We start from the raw sequence: 15,480 nt of genomic DNA on the forward strand, positions 1-15,480 counted from the left end.
GAGGCCAAATGACTGAACTATGCGTGAAAACATAGGAACTGTGGTGCAAAAAAATGGCAGCAGGTGCTCTGGACTGATGACTCAAAATGTGAAATATTTGGCTGCAACAGAAGGCAGCTTGTTCACCTTAGGGCTCAATAATGAGCGTCTGCAATGACAGTGAAGCATGGTGGGGTTTTTTGCAGGTTCTGGACTGTATTTCAACACATGAAGCTGGGGATTCGGTCACGATTAATGGTGTCCTCAATGCTGAGAAATACAGGCAGATACTTCTCTACCATAAAATACCATCAGGGAGGCGCCTAATTGGCTCCAAACTTTTTCAGTATTAGGACAACTACCCAAAACATACAGAAAATGTCATTAAGAACTATCTTCAGAGTAAAGAAGAGCAAGGAATCCTGGAAGCGATTACATAGCCCCCCCCCCAAAGAGCTCAGAAAAAGATCTGTGGTTAGTTCTCCAACACGTTTGGAGGAACCTCTCTACCGACTCCCTTGAAAAACAGTGTGCACATATACCTAGAAGAAATGATGATTTTTTTGCAGGTAAAGGGCGGTCACACTAAATATTGATGAGATTTAGCTTTCTCTTTTGTTCATTCACTTAGTTTATTTTTAGCAATTAAAAAATGCAATTAGCATTTCTATTTGGAAAGCATTTTACTTTGCAGCATTTTTTGCATGCCAGCCTAAATCTTTTGCACAGGGTTGATTATTAGGCAAACTCAGACCAGTTCAGTCTGTTTTAGGAAATCTTAAAACTCTGGAGCGTCTTTGTTTTAGAACTTTTTTTATGTGCCGATTCCTCCTGAAAATGTGTGAATAAATAGACACATGGGTGTGATTGTTCCAATCTGACATATCTGACCTTGTTGTCATTGATTGGGCTATGTGAGCCGACCCTGATCGTTGCATGTTATTACTACTAATAATATAATTAATTTCTGCTATATCAATGGTTAATAACATGTAGATGATAATGTAAATTTATTTCTCGGTATCTTCTCAGGGCTTTTTCCGACGCAGCATACAGAAAAACATGGTCTACACATGTCACCGAGACAAGAACTGCATCATAAACAAGGTGACGCGGAATCGCTGCCAGTACTGCCGGCTACAGAAATGCTTCGAGGTTGGCATGTCCAAAGAATGTGAGTGTGCACTTGTCTTACGTTGCGGAGCTATATGTTATACATCAATGAGACGCATCTGTGACTTCACTATTATTTGGATAAGTTAGTTTTGCACCTAATACCGAGTATCTGAATAGTGATTCACCCATTGTATTCTGTTGGTTGGACGAATCGGCGGATTTATACGGACACTGTATATCCTTATTCTATTTGCCAGAATATCAGCTCGGTTTTAGGACTGCGGGCAAAATGGAGACCTTAATCCAAAGCCTTGGCCCTACCTGCCAAAACCGACCTGCCTATAGTCAAGCATGGCATAGGTAGACTGGTCAGTAGCTGTGACCATGGTGGGAATAACCACTACCCGCACTGACGTCATGTTTCCAGCAAAGTTATCTCTTGTGTGGTCAGGATGTCAGCTTTTGTGGCAAACATGGCTATGCTGCTATAAATGCCACCCCGTCAGTACCTGTAGTTTGTGATGATCCATTTAGTGATTTGTATGACTTCGATGTAACTTATACACTATATGATGTATATGCATGTGAACTACATACAATCTGTGTGCGTGGAAAGACTACAAGGATTAAGAGCTTAACCCATGTTCTCTTAGACCCATCAGGACAAATTTATGTTTAGCTGCCTGAGATAAGGATGCTAATCTGTAGCGTGACTTGCTGCAATAAACTCTACTCCATCTGTAATCTTCAGCAAAAGCCCTGACATGGGAAAACGTGGTGGGTTGACTAGCACAGAGGGCTCGTTCTTTGTCATGGAGCCCAGACCGCAGCTTGTAGCAGATAATGGCGGAGCGGTCCGGGTGCTGTTATCTCCATCGTGTCAGTTTTATCACCATTGCTATATGTATTTTACTCTCCTACCGCCATAGATATCAGCCGCTTCACATCCACCACGTATGAGTCACTACATTGTGCTTGATCATGTAATGAGATATGACCCTGGGTGCAGATGAATAGGACAGGCCTCACATTTTGTTTTTGGTGTCCATGTAACATATGCTCCCAACATATGAATTCAATACAGACTGTGACACCTAACAATGGTGTCCATCACGAGTAGACTTACTGTTGATTATTGTTGTTTTTTTACAGGATCCTGTGCATGAAATAGCGTTGTCTGATATTTTATTTATTTTACTCACTTATACAGCGCCATTAATTCCTCAGCGCTTTACATACATTATCGGCACTGTCCCCATTGGGACTCACAATCTAAATTCCCTATCAGTATGTCTTTGGAATGTGGGAGGAAACCGGAGTACCCGGAGGAAACCCACACAACACGGGGAGAACATAAAAACTCCTTGCAGATATTGTCCTTGGTGGGATTTTAACCACTGAGCCACCGTGCTGCCCCATATTTTATTTCTTCATTTTGTGGTATACTGGCCAAAAGGGCACACCCTCCTTGGGTTAATGTAACTCCGTAAACACATTAAGGGCTCATGCACCAACCGTTTAAAATTGAGTGCTCTCTGTGGTTTAGACAGATAGCACTCATACCAATGGTATTCTGTGGGGCTGTGCACTCATACCCATGGTATTCTATGGGGCTGTGCATTCATACAAATGGTATTCTATGGGGCTGTGCACTCATACCAATGGTATTCTATGGGGCTGTGCACTCATACCCATGGTATTCTATGGGGCTGTGCACTCATACCAATGGTATTCTATGGGGCTGTGCACTCATACCAATGGTACTCTATGGGGCTGTGCACTCATACCCATGGTATTCTATGGGGCTGTGTAGTCATACCCATGGTATTCTATGGGGCTGTGCATTCTTACCAATGGTATTCTATAGGGCTGTGCATTCATACTAATGGTATTCTATGGGGCTGTGCACTCATACCAATGGTATTCTATGGGGCTGTGCACTCATACCAATGGTATTCTATGGGGCTGTGCATTCATACTAATGGTATTCTATAGGGCTGTGCATTCATACCCATGGTATTCTATGGGGCTGTGCACTCATACCAATGGTATTCTATGGGGCTGTGCACTCATACCAATGGTATTCTATGGGGCTGTGTAGTCATACCCATGGTATTCTATGGGGCTGTGCACACGTGCAATTTTTCTCTCAGCCCAAGTGTTGGAGGAAATAAAACCAGTGAAATGTCCGATTTTGCTCTGAGTTTCGGATCAAAACTGGCAATGCAAGTTTGTGGGTCGGTGGAAAATATTGCTCTGCACTCAGATCACATCCACTTTTTATTGAGTGACTGCAAAGGAAAGGTGAAGAAACTTTTTTTTTTCTCTCCACCTTCTCAAAAAATGGATCCCACTCTGATCAGAGTCTCCTCAGCATAATTGGACCGTTTTTTCGGATGGAGAGACCCTATCCTGAGTGTGTATACCAGGAGACCAAATATGCGGTATTATAATAACTCACTATTACAATGCTTTAATTTCTAACATGAGAATCTTATAAAGCGGTGCAGATACTTGTCACGTACGTGTATGGCAATATTTGTGGAGGTTCTCAGAACTAGGACATGACGGTGAACTTCTTCCAAGCTTGACATGGAGGCTTACAGGGAACAATAGATTGCTCAGTGATTGGGTTTAGTGTCTTTTTAATAGGGTTGCTTCATGAAGAATAGTTGATTTTGCTGAGAAGTTGCAGAGTGCTTCATGTGTCCTATGGAGTGTACCCGTTTTATATTATGACCAAGAAGGAAGGTTCGAGTCCACCAGAATGACTGCTACTCTTAGTGGGTTTCCGCTTGTGTTTGTTAAAGGGGTCCCTTATTTATTTCACTTATATAGCGCCATCATATTCCTCATTGCTTTACAAACATCATCATCACTGTCCCCAATGGGGCTCACAATCTAACCTCCCTATCAGTATGTCTATGGAATGTGGGAGGAAACTGGAGAACCCGGAGGAAACCCACACAACATGGGGAGAACATACAAACTCTTTGCAGATGTTGTCCTTGGAGGGATTTGAACCCAGGACCCCAGCGCTATGGTGCGAACCACTGAGCCTCAATGCTACCTCTTCTGTTACATGTTCCTTATGAGGGCAGCCCCTCTAATTATAGGGAACCTGACTGCTGACACAGGCATAATATTAATCAGATTTTTCAAATATACCTGCCAATGACATAAGACATAACAAAAGGGATTAAAAGGAACCTGACAGCTGATATATGCTGCCTGACTCATGGGGAGCATGTATCAGTCACGGTCTGTATGATTTCAGCCATGTATGCTTGACTCTAAAATACTACGGAGTTTCAGAGAAAAGCCATACTTTAAAAGCCCCCGGGGACTGAGCCGCACAGGAGACTAGTCAGACAGGCGTCCCCCAGCGGCTTCTCCCTGCCCGATCGCCTTAAGTGACAGGTCTCTCCCTGCATGTATGTATAGGGGAAGACCTGTCACTCTAGGGCGGTGGGTGGGGAGAAGGTCCCCAAGTGCCTTTAAAGTTTGTTTTTCTCTGTATGGCTGTAGAGTGATGTCATTCGCAAGTGTGTTTTTTGTTATATATGAAATTAATATTTTGCAGCTATCACTCAAAATGGTTGCAGGGATGCGCTAGTTAATAGCCATATCTTTCTTTATGGGGCTATCAGGCATCACCTCGCCAGCATCTGAAATTAGTCAGTGACTGACAGCTCCACCAATCACTGTATTGTCACATACAATGAATGTAAGGTAAATTTCACATTTAGTAAATGTACATAAACAGCGGAAAAGCGTTACGTAACAGTATACATTTCCTATATGAAGTGTATAACAACTTAGTTTGCGCTTTATCTAACCAGCTCTGACTATTTATATCGGTTAAGTCCTAGATCTTATTTTCCCATCCTGTAATCCTGTATTGAGAGGGCGAGCAGATGACATTTAATGCATCCACATGTCACTATTTCAGGTCTGTGATCTCTAACCAATACTCCTCCGTCTCCTCCTTGCAGCTGTACGCAACGACCGCAATAAAAAAAAGAAGGAACCCCCAAAACCCGAAGTAACAGAGAGCTACGTGCTGAGCCCAGAGACTGAAAACCTGATTGAGAAAGTGCGGAAAGCTCACCAGGAAACCTTCCCTTCACTGTGCCAGTTGGGCAAATACACTACAGTGAGTGACACACTCCATCTTCATGATCTATGCCCAGCCAGGAGCCCTATAATCGGGGGTATAACTTACAGTTCCTGAACACCAGTGCACTTCCTATACTGGCATCCATGATTATGGGGATCTCCCATTATCACTACAGTGAAAAACAGCACCTACAGCAGAGTCATACTATAATATTTCTCCATAGCTAGTTTCTTCATCAGAGTGGAAAACCAGACATGGTAGTCATATGAAGAGCTAACAGAGTTAGCAATCTGTGAGATATGGTTGGCTCCATGTGCTCATCCGTATTGTGGATGAATGCATGATTTGCCTTCTATTGCATACACTATTCTCTCCTGTTACATGGACCAGCCTAGTGCATGCTGCTTCTTTTCCCATGCAGACAATTGATCTGTGTGGAAAATATCGCTCTTGTAAACTAGGAAGCTGGCAACAGTTGGTCTGTGTGTGATCCATAATGCACCAAGAATAAAAAACCTGCTTGTCTGAACGTTACTTGTTGGGGCGACCCTGGTCTGTGCTTTTCTTGCATGTTGGGTATTCATCTAGCAACACACACTGACAGTGCGCTCTCTTGCCAGCTCACTACTTCTGATCAGAGTCGGCGAGTGAGCGCACTGTCACTGTGCATATTGCACAGTGACAAGATTCTACTGAGCGTATGTCAGAATTGACAACCTACGCATGCGCAGTAGAGCAGAGACCAGCCCAGACCCTGAAATTGATGTCACTGATGATGCTTCATTTCAAGGAGGGTGCAGAGACTGTGGCAGTGGACCTCTGCCCACTTACTACTAGATTGGCTATCACAGCAAGCACTGGGATTCTCAAATGTGCATTATCATAGGAAGTGGTAAAAAAATAAATATGGTAGTCAAATAGTGTAGTGAGGGAACGATAGGGACTTTTAATTAAATTACATTAGGAAAGAGGTTAGATTATGACATTAAATATACATTTAATATTAAAATACATTTTGTTTTCAGACCACTTCCTTAAAGTATGTGGGAGGCACTGTAAAGGGGATTCCTTTACCTAAGTTACACATTCCATTCACTTACTATCAATGTATTTATTCTTTACTTTCCGTTTTTCAGAATTTCAGCTCAGAAGAGCGAGTCTCACTGGACATTGACCTATGGGATAAATTCAGTGAGCTATCCACCAAATGCATAATCAAGACGGTGGAATTTGCCAAACAGTTACCGGGATTTACCACTCTCACCATAGCCGATCAAATAACGCTCCTTAAAGCCGCCTGCCTGGACATCCTGGTAGGTTTTATGCCGTGTTGTTGGGGTACATCCATGCTGGGCCTCCATATATATTTGACAAATGTCGTCTGCATCCGCAGATTGGCTGACAGTCTAATGTGTACGAGGGTCTCCCAAATTTCTCACAAAAGATTGTGTCGGGGAAGAGAAAGATTGGCCTTCTGGGTTTCCCGCAGAGGAGTCATAGAGGACATCGAAGCTCATGACCTAGCTGAGCTGTCCAATATATGTGGGAGTGGGGAGAGGGAGCTTTCCCCCGAACAATCATTTGGTGGACAGTGATCTAATGTGAGTCGCTCCCTGCGCTCTTATATTGTGCAGACCAGTAGAGCGAGCCATGGAGGCCGCCTCATACAGATGTAATTCACATAATGGATTTATGTCTGCGTCCAGCACAGGATTGTGAAATAAGACCACTATGAGGTCAGTTCTTGCTTACGAAATCCAGCGCAGCCCGTGTGTACCACACTGTCATCCTTAGTAACCATCTTCATGAAGCTTTTAGTCTAGTCAGGCGAAACAAATGTAAATGAACGAGCCGTTTCCTGCGAGCCCCAGCGCATATTCTGCCGGCACTCTCTTATTACGCAAGTCCTATTGTTTCATGTGGCTCACGTCTATTATCGGATACATGGAGGGATGCACTAATAGAAACTATTTACAGGTTTCGGCACGAGGATTTCCTTCTTCAGTGTCCCTCAGTTGTGAACACTCTCTTGCATCTCTTCATTTTACTCTCTTTTAATTGTTGTTCTCTAACTCTCTCTCACATTTCTTTCTTGGTCTGTCACAGATCCTACGAATATGTATACGCTACACGCCCGACCAGGACACCATGACCTTCTCAGATGGGCTGACTCTAAACCGGACGCAGATGCACAACGCAGGCTTTGGGCCTCTCACAGATCTGGTCTTTGCCTTCGCCAATCAGCTGCTACCGCTAGAAATGGACGATGCAGAGACTGGCCTCCTGAGCGCCATTTGTCTCATTTCCGGAGGTAAGGGATGTATAAAGCTTTAGGTACAGGGTTTTCCGTATCATTAAAAGCTATAACCTATTGAAAGGAGAGCTGAGAATTTCTTGATCGGAGCGGATCATCTACTTGAATAACCACCGATACCAAGAACTGGGCTCTGTATTGTTGGATTCTCCATGGGACTGCCGGAAATTGCTAAGCGCTGTATTCGGCTATCTCTGGCAACTCCACAGAGAATCAGTGGAGCGGTGGCCATTTTCCGACAGGGCATTTCAGTCCCCTAATCTGGGGATTGGTGGTTGTCCCAGCCAGGAATTAAATGTATTGCTGGCCGCATCCCCAACCCAGGCTGTCATGACATTGACAGACAGGCTAATTTCTAAGGATACTCTGTCTAACAACTGCTCCATTTAATGAATTGCACCAATGTGACAGAGGCAATACAGGAAGATAAGTGACACTCACAAAGCCCCGGGTAACTGATACATGGCAGAGCAGATGGTAACATACATTTCACCTACAGGGTAGAGATTACTCGGTGATCAAGGGCACACAATGATGGGTAGAAATAGAGCTATTAACTTCTGCCTCACTTTGACAAGTCATAGGCAACACCGAAATAATGCAAAATATATGTCCTGCTAGAAGATATATCAGCTGGAGACTTTAAAAAAACTAGTAAATAGTTAAGTCCAGAGAAAAGCACATGACTGACATTGTATCCAGCTTTAGAGCTTTATAAAGTGTCGTTTTGCACACTCCTTTAATTTCACAGTCAATGCTGTCTGTCTGTAGCACAAATAGGCACTTACTGCACAACACTGTATTAGTGAGTTATAAGGAGTCCTAAAAAACGAATGGCTTCCTCTCCTGCAGATGTACGGAGCTTTTCTTTCTTAGTTTAAAAAGCTGTAAACATGTAAATGTGAAGTTTTATGGATAACCTATTTATCTGTGTGCAGATTTCTCATACAGTACAAGGTTACATTTTGGTATTACCTGAGTATTAAGCGCCACCCTGTGGTCATTTGAAGTATTAGCATAATATTTTTCTCTCTGAAAGTGGATCTGTTACCAGATTTCACAATGCAAATTGCCCACATTATTTAAAGGGAACCTGTCACCTGTTTTTGCCGATAAGAGATATGGCCATCACCTTTCAGGGCTGATATGCAGCATTCTATACTGCTGTATATAAGCCCCCAACCCAACCTGTAAGAGAAGAAAAATAAGTTTTATTATACTCACGTGTGGGGCAGTCCGGTCCGAGGGGTGTTGCTCTTCTTGGTCCGGTGCCTCCCTTCTTATTGCAATGCAGTCCTCCTGCTTTCTTCGTGTGGATGATGTGTCTCTTCGGCACAGCGCTCCTTCGCAGGCGTACTTCTCTGTCCTCTTGGGGGCAGAGCAAAGTACTGCAGTGCGCAGGTGCTGTGAAAGGTCAAAGAGCCCCAGGGCAGACAAGTACGCCTACGTAGGAGCGCTGTGCCGAGGAGACTGTGTGGATGACGAAGGGACGCATCATCCACATGAAGCAAGCAGGAGGACAAGGGACCATCAGAAGATGGGAGGGGGCGGACCATGACCAGTTACACCTATCGGACCGGACTGCCCCGCAGGTGAGTATAATAAAACTTATTTTTCTTCTCTTCCAGGTCGGGTTGGGGGCCGATATACAACATTATAGAATGCTGTATATCACCCCTGAAAGGTGATGGCCATATCTCTTTTCGGCCAAACTTGGTGACAGGTTCACTTTAATGAGATGAGGCGAAATGAAAATCGTATGTACTTTCAAAATCCATGTCACAATGGCTGTGCAATCCTTTGTGGAAGTTTTCATTCCAAATATTAAAATGAGCATTTTAGGAGTTTAGCTGCATCCGGACTCTTAAAATTCTTATCTTAAAAGAGTTCTTCAAGAATGTAATAACATTGAAATGGTAGCCCATTCTAGTCACATTTCAGGCAGGACAGACTGCAGTCTAAAGAAACAGAGCCCTAGAAATGTGTCTCAACTACAGAAGAGCTGTATTGTTAACTCGCAGTTAACTCACATACCGATCCTGCCGGAGAAATGTGTGACAGGAAAAGAAATCTCCTGGCTGTCTGCGCACAGAATATCACTGAGAGAGAAAAAAAACAGCCATAATTGCAGCATCATGTCCCAACACTAATGCACAAATGCAGCGGGTCCCCCAAGATAAGCCTTTGTGCTTACCCCTTCTCATGTAGAGCACCATGGAATTAATTGTGCTATATAAATAAATAATAATAATTCAACCAAGGAAAAGATTTATTTCCTTTCCTATTACAGCCAATCTCCAGCATCTCTCGGGAACTATGTTTCTTAGATCTGCAGCCTATCTTAACAAGTGGCTGGACAGGCTGCTGTTTGAATTATGTGATGGGGGCAACGTTATTACATTCTTGGAAAACCCCTTTAATATCAGGATTATACAGCTATCCTGACTTGGCTTTACAATGTAAGTTCAAGTCTAATAGGTCCATATAATGTATACAGTTTTGGATTGTGAACTCTAGTGACAAATCCTCTTTAAATTTGCATATGTACATATCTATGTGTGGATGTATACAATCAGAATCGTACCTAAAATATCATGTGTTTCTAATCAGATCGACAAGACCTGGAGCAGCCAGATAAGGTGGACAAGTTACAAGAACCACTTCTGGAGGCGCTTAAAATCTACGTCAGGAGGAGAAGACCCAAAAAACCCCATATGTTCCCCAAAATGTTAATGAAGATCACAGACTTGCGAAGCATCAGTGCCAAGGGTACGTGTGCCATTATAATTTCTAACAGTCGGCCCAAGGAAGCTCCATTTCTCAGGATTGATGTCCAAGATCTATGATGATGGCTACAGATGTATGTTCAGTCATCTTCTGACCTTTTTCACAAGCCATAATCTTGCCTCGAAGTGGTCAGCCATTGTGCATGGCACATGTGTACAACCAAATTATATTTTTTTACCGTGCCCATAGACCCTTTATTACCACATGGGGTGCACTTGGAAGGGGAACCCAGTTGGCCAGAGTAGACAGCAGCTACAGAGTGTCTCTGGAGGACTATGTTGACTATTGATTGCAATACACAATAGACAATAGAGCAGATTCACCAAAGTATTTTTTCTCAACACGGAGTGTTGTGACTTTTCGTCATTTTCACATCAGATTCGTCCATGTGCTCCAAAGTGGGCTGATCTAGGCGATGGTGGGATAAGCTTGGCCTGTAAAATTAACTAGCACTGATGGCATTTCTTACGCCAGAAATGCCACTACAGTCCCTAACTGGGGCAGCATTTCTAGCAAGGCGCACACCACAGCAAAGATTTGCCATATCCATTAAATGGTGTGCACACATTGTACTCCAGCAAGCCTTTCATTAAGACTTACGTATTCAATGCAAGTCGCAGTAAATCGACAACATTGTTCCTACTTTCATTAAAAATGACAACAAATACCAGAAAACAAAAAAAAAAAAGAAAGAAAAATGACTTAAAAAATAATTGTAAATGATGAATCGAGCCCTATCTTTTACTTTATTTCCTTGTGTTGGCACTGCATGGAAGCTGAATACTTGCTTACAGAACACAGCTAATCACTGGGGGTCCAAGAAGACATTATCTTGTGGGAGATACATAGATCACATAAGTCCCATAATGCCTGGTAAGCTGTGCATAAACGCATACATCACTGAGCTAACATTTCCCTTTAACTGTGCAGGTGCTGAGCGTGTGATCACTCTGAAGATGGAGATCCCAGGATCCATGCCTCCTCTCATCCAGGAGATGCTAGAGAACTCTGAAGGCTTAGACAACTTAGGGGCAGCCTCTCCTAGTACGCTGCCGCCTACTCCTGTCCCCCCTGGGAGCTGCAGTCCTAGCCTTTCTCCTAGCTCGACTCACAGCAGCCCTTCGACACACTCACCTTGACCCTTTGCCAGCAAGGCAACATGGCACAGAGACTCACCAGCTCATGCACAGACTTTTCTGCTACTCTTCACTTTTTACCTCTACCAAACCTCCACTTTCTCTTGTACGTCCTTATGTACTTCCTTTGGATCGCCTTCACTGTACCATGCTTTACCTTTCCACTGTACTCTCTTTAAACCTCAACCGGGAATCATCACTGTGCTGAATTTAGTCCTGGGACATGGTCTCTTCAGGAGAGAGGATTGTCCGGGCATGGATGTTTCCTCAAGATTCAACCTTGTGCCTCTGGACAGCACTCTTCTTACACCCACAGCATGGAGAATGGACTCGGAAAAAGACTAAGATTGAGCCGAATCTCGCACCGTGTCTGTGTGATTGAGGTGGGGGGGTGGCTTAAGAGACATTTTGAGACTGTTTAAGAGGTGACCGTTTAAATGCCACTTCACACAGGAGAATTATGCTGGTTCATTAACTCCACTCACTGCCATTTTGCACCCCCAAAGCACTCTGCTTTTAAAATTGATTGGCTGTTTGTACAGCAATTTCTGGATCTTTACATAGGATAATATCCGTGCAGCTTGAGGTATTGTAACTGGAAAAAAAATGATGCATTTTAGGATCTTATATAAATTGGTGGAAAAAAAAAACAAAAAACGAGAAATTAAAAATTGTATATATATATTTTTGCTACATTTCCCCCCCCCCCCTTGATTTTAGTCCACGGAAGAACCTTTTAAGATATTTTAAAATGTGATTATGGACATCTAGGCTGAAAAGTATGGCGGTTTGCTTGGACATTGGGCATCCTAGTGGGAAGCATCAACACCCTTACCAGGGCGCAAAGCGCATTTAATGGCAGAGTGCTTTCTGCTGGAAAGTGGAGTGCTTTCATTTGGAAGTGGAGGGCCCCCCGCTACTGCTGACCACATGGAAGGATTGAACTGCAATTTAATGGCTATCCCTATGACTTTAGTACCTTGGGGATAGAAGCCATATTCATAGTTATTCTGTACCAGCTGCACAGTATCACTGGTCTCACATATTTTCTGTTAACCACTAAACGTTGCGATCTCCTTTACTCCCCCACCTTTTACCTCCTCCAACAGATCTTGCCGTTCTTACACCTCTACACACCAGCAGAAATTTTCAAGAGGGGGGTGAGGTGTTTTTCTTTGAAATTAAAAATATAAAAAAAAAAAGAAAAAAAAAGGAGAAAAAAAGGCTATAAAAAAAAACATTAAATAAATGAGATGTGAACGTTTTTTTATGTGAAAAAAAAGTTTTTCTTTTTTTTTTTTTTTGTTTTACTTTGAAGGTTTTTTCCCTCAAGTTTCTGTCTAACTTCTGCACAAACGTTTATCTTTATATTAAAACAAACTTGTTTGTTTGACTTTCTGATTGTAGTGGGTGCTTTCAGAGGATATGGAAAGTGCTGTGTGGGACAATGGTCTGCGAGATGAGCCTCCAGAGCTGTTCTCATTTCTGACAATCATCAGGCTGGGAGTTGCAGTTCCCAATAGCTGCAGGACCTCAGCTAAGAGACCACTGCAGAAGCACCTACTAGAAGCCGGTGGCATTAATAATTGCAACCATCATGGCATGGCAGCAATTTCGCTCTCATGCATATGGGGATTTTGTAGGACCATACATGCTCTGATACAGCGTCATACTGCACCTATAGGTAGCCATACTGTGCCTGAATATTCTTCTAATATCATATAGGGGATGATTTTGGAGGTCTCCTCACCTACAGTGTACAAGCTTCATGCATATGGTTCTTACAAACACCATTTTTAGAGGTATGCGACAGAGGTTTTAGGCTCAGCCAGACAATATGGCCTGAGCACAGCTTCTACCTCTGCAACTCCGAAAGCTACACTTCTGTTTCATGTCCCTTTTTGGTAGACACAAGGGGGCAAATTTAGCAAAACTGTCTAAAAGTAGAGCAACCAGTCTCAGAGCTGAGATTTCAAGCTTCTGTGGAAAAATGTAAACTTGTGTGATTAATTGCTATGGCCAACAAAGACCGTTTTTACTAATTCTGACCCCTCTGTGGTTTGGTTTTTCTCAATTTTCAATGTCTGCTTAACACAAGTGAATGACAACATTTTTGTTATATCCGGAGTAAGAAAACATTGAATGCATAAATTATAAACTGCATTACTCTCTATAAAGACTATACCTCAAAAAATGAGGGACTTGTCACTGGCAAATGGGCTCACACAATTTGATTACATTCTGTGTCAAGGCATCCTCTCGATGGAAACCTATGCCTACAAATTTAAAGGGCAGGTAAGATATATCTTTAATTAAAATCATAAACAGCTAAAAATCACACCAGCTGACCCGTTCCGTATGTGAATCAATCTAACTAACTAAGGTGCGGTGAAAAAAACCGTTGTGTTGGGTGCTGTCATGTAATGAGCAGAGGCTTTTGAAACCAAAGGAACATTTATTAAAGAGGCAAGGCTTTTTTCTTTTTCACTATCTTTATTGCATATTTATGAGCCACCTGGTTGGCTGAGCGGGTGAAGCCGCAGTCTACACGTGAATTACTGTCCTTCACCAGAGTTGTGCCTGCTGTTGCACAACTCTTCTAGCTGAGTAATTACAATTATATTTTCTTTTCCTATTACAATCAGGATTTGACTTTGCAGAGCCCTTGCTTTGTATTTTCATTCGGAGCTAATGGCTCTGTTGGATATCTTCTGATTTCAAAGAGAAGTAAGCATGATGTGTCTTTAATCTGCTGCACTGAATATCCTTGACCGACCACTGCATCTACAGTTCTCGTTGGCCATTTCTTGTGTCTTCACTGCTGAGAAATACATGCAGATACTTATCCATCATGCATTACCATAAGGAATGCATCTGGTTTCAGAGTTATTCTGCAGCAGGGCAACTCCAAATGTGCAGCCAATGACATTAAGAACTACCTTCAGCATTAAGAAAAACAATGAGTCCTGGAAGTGATGATATGGCCCCTCAGAGCCCTGGTCTCTACATCATCGAGTCTATGAAGAAAGCGAAAAATTATATCCACAGATCTGTGGCTAAAAAACCTATTCAAAACCACTTAAATCTGAAATACTCTTCGTAAAACCGCATGGCTTCTGGCATGGAATTCTCTTGACATAAAATCACCCCCCCTACAAATTGTGTGTGTACATACTTTAATGATTTCTACACTCCAATCCCATTACTTCTTTGTCTCTATGTAGATTACAACTTGGTCCTTTTCTGCTTTTAGGCTGTGTGCACACGTAGCAGATTTTTTGCGTTTTTTTCGCTATAAAAACGCTATAAAACTGCGAAAAAAACGCTAACATTAAGCATCCTATGTAACAGAATGCAATCCGCATTTTTTGTGCACATGCTGCATTTTTTTCCTGAGCGGAATCGCAATCCAGAAAAAAACGCAGCATGTTCATTAAAATTGCGGAATCGCGGCGATTCTGCACACATAGGAGTGCATTGATCTGCTTACTTCCCGCACGGGGCTGTGCACACCATGCGGGAAGTAAGCAGATCAAGTGCGGTTGGTACCCAGGGTGGAGGAGAGGAGACTCTCCTCCACGGACTGGGCACCTTATAAGTGGTAAAAAAAAAAAGAATTAAAATAAAAAATAGCGATATACTCACCCTCTGGCGGCCCGACCTTCTCATCAGCTTCCGAGGTGTGTGTGAAGGACCTGCGATGACGTCGCGGTCACATGACCGCTACGTCAATGGAAGGTCCTGAACAGTACACACAGCATTAGGAACAGAAGCCGCTGAGGTGAGTATAACCTTTTTTTTTTCTTTTTTTTATTATTTTTAACATTCTATCTTTTACTATAGATGCTGCATAGGCTGCATCTATAGTAAAAAGTTGGTCACACTTGTCAAACACTATGTTTGACAAGTGTGACCAACCTGTCAAACAGTTTTCCAAGCGATGCTACAGATCGCTTGGAAAACGCTAGCATTCTGCAAGCTAATTATGCTTGCAAAACGCTAGTTTTCTGCGGGTATATGCATGCTAA

The 15,480-nt window shown here is 42.7% G+C and overlaps 1 protein-coding gene across 6 annotated transcripts in view; it reads left to right on the forward strand.

Moving 5' to 3' along the window:
* Positions 1–12,845, forward strand: part of RARA (retinoic acid receptor alpha) — a 143,910-nt gene extending 131,065 nt beyond the window's left edge. For all 6 annotated transcript variants that reach the window (XM_077252391.1, XM_077252392.1, XM_077252393.1 and 3 more), the window contains 6 exons: positions 1,012–1,153; positions 5,091–5,251; positions 6,352–6,528; positions 7,322–7,526; positions 10,140–10,298; positions 11,247–12,845. In XM_077252391.1, the coding sequence (XP_077108506.1) occupies positions 1,012–1,153; positions 5,091–5,251; positions 6,352–6,528; positions 7,322–7,526; positions 10,140–10,298; positions 11,247–11,455 (1,053 nt within the window). In that variant the 3' untranslated portion in view covers positions 11,456–12,845. The remainder of the gene's footprint in view (positions 1–1,011; positions 1,154–5,090; positions 5,252–6,351; positions 6,529–7,321; positions 7,527–10,139; positions 10,299–11,246) is intronic.
* Positions 12,846–15,480: the final 2,635 nt, after the last annotated feature.

The sequence above is a fragment of the Ranitomeya variabilis genome, chromosome 4 (genome assembly GCF_051348905.1).
Source record: "Ranitomeya variabilis isolate aRanVar5 chromosome 4, aRanVar5.hap1, whole genome shotgun sequence".
In the NCBI taxonomy this organism is placed as follows: Eukaryota; Metazoa; Chordata; class Amphibia; order Anura; family Dendrobatidae; genus Ranitomeya; species Ranitomeya variabilis.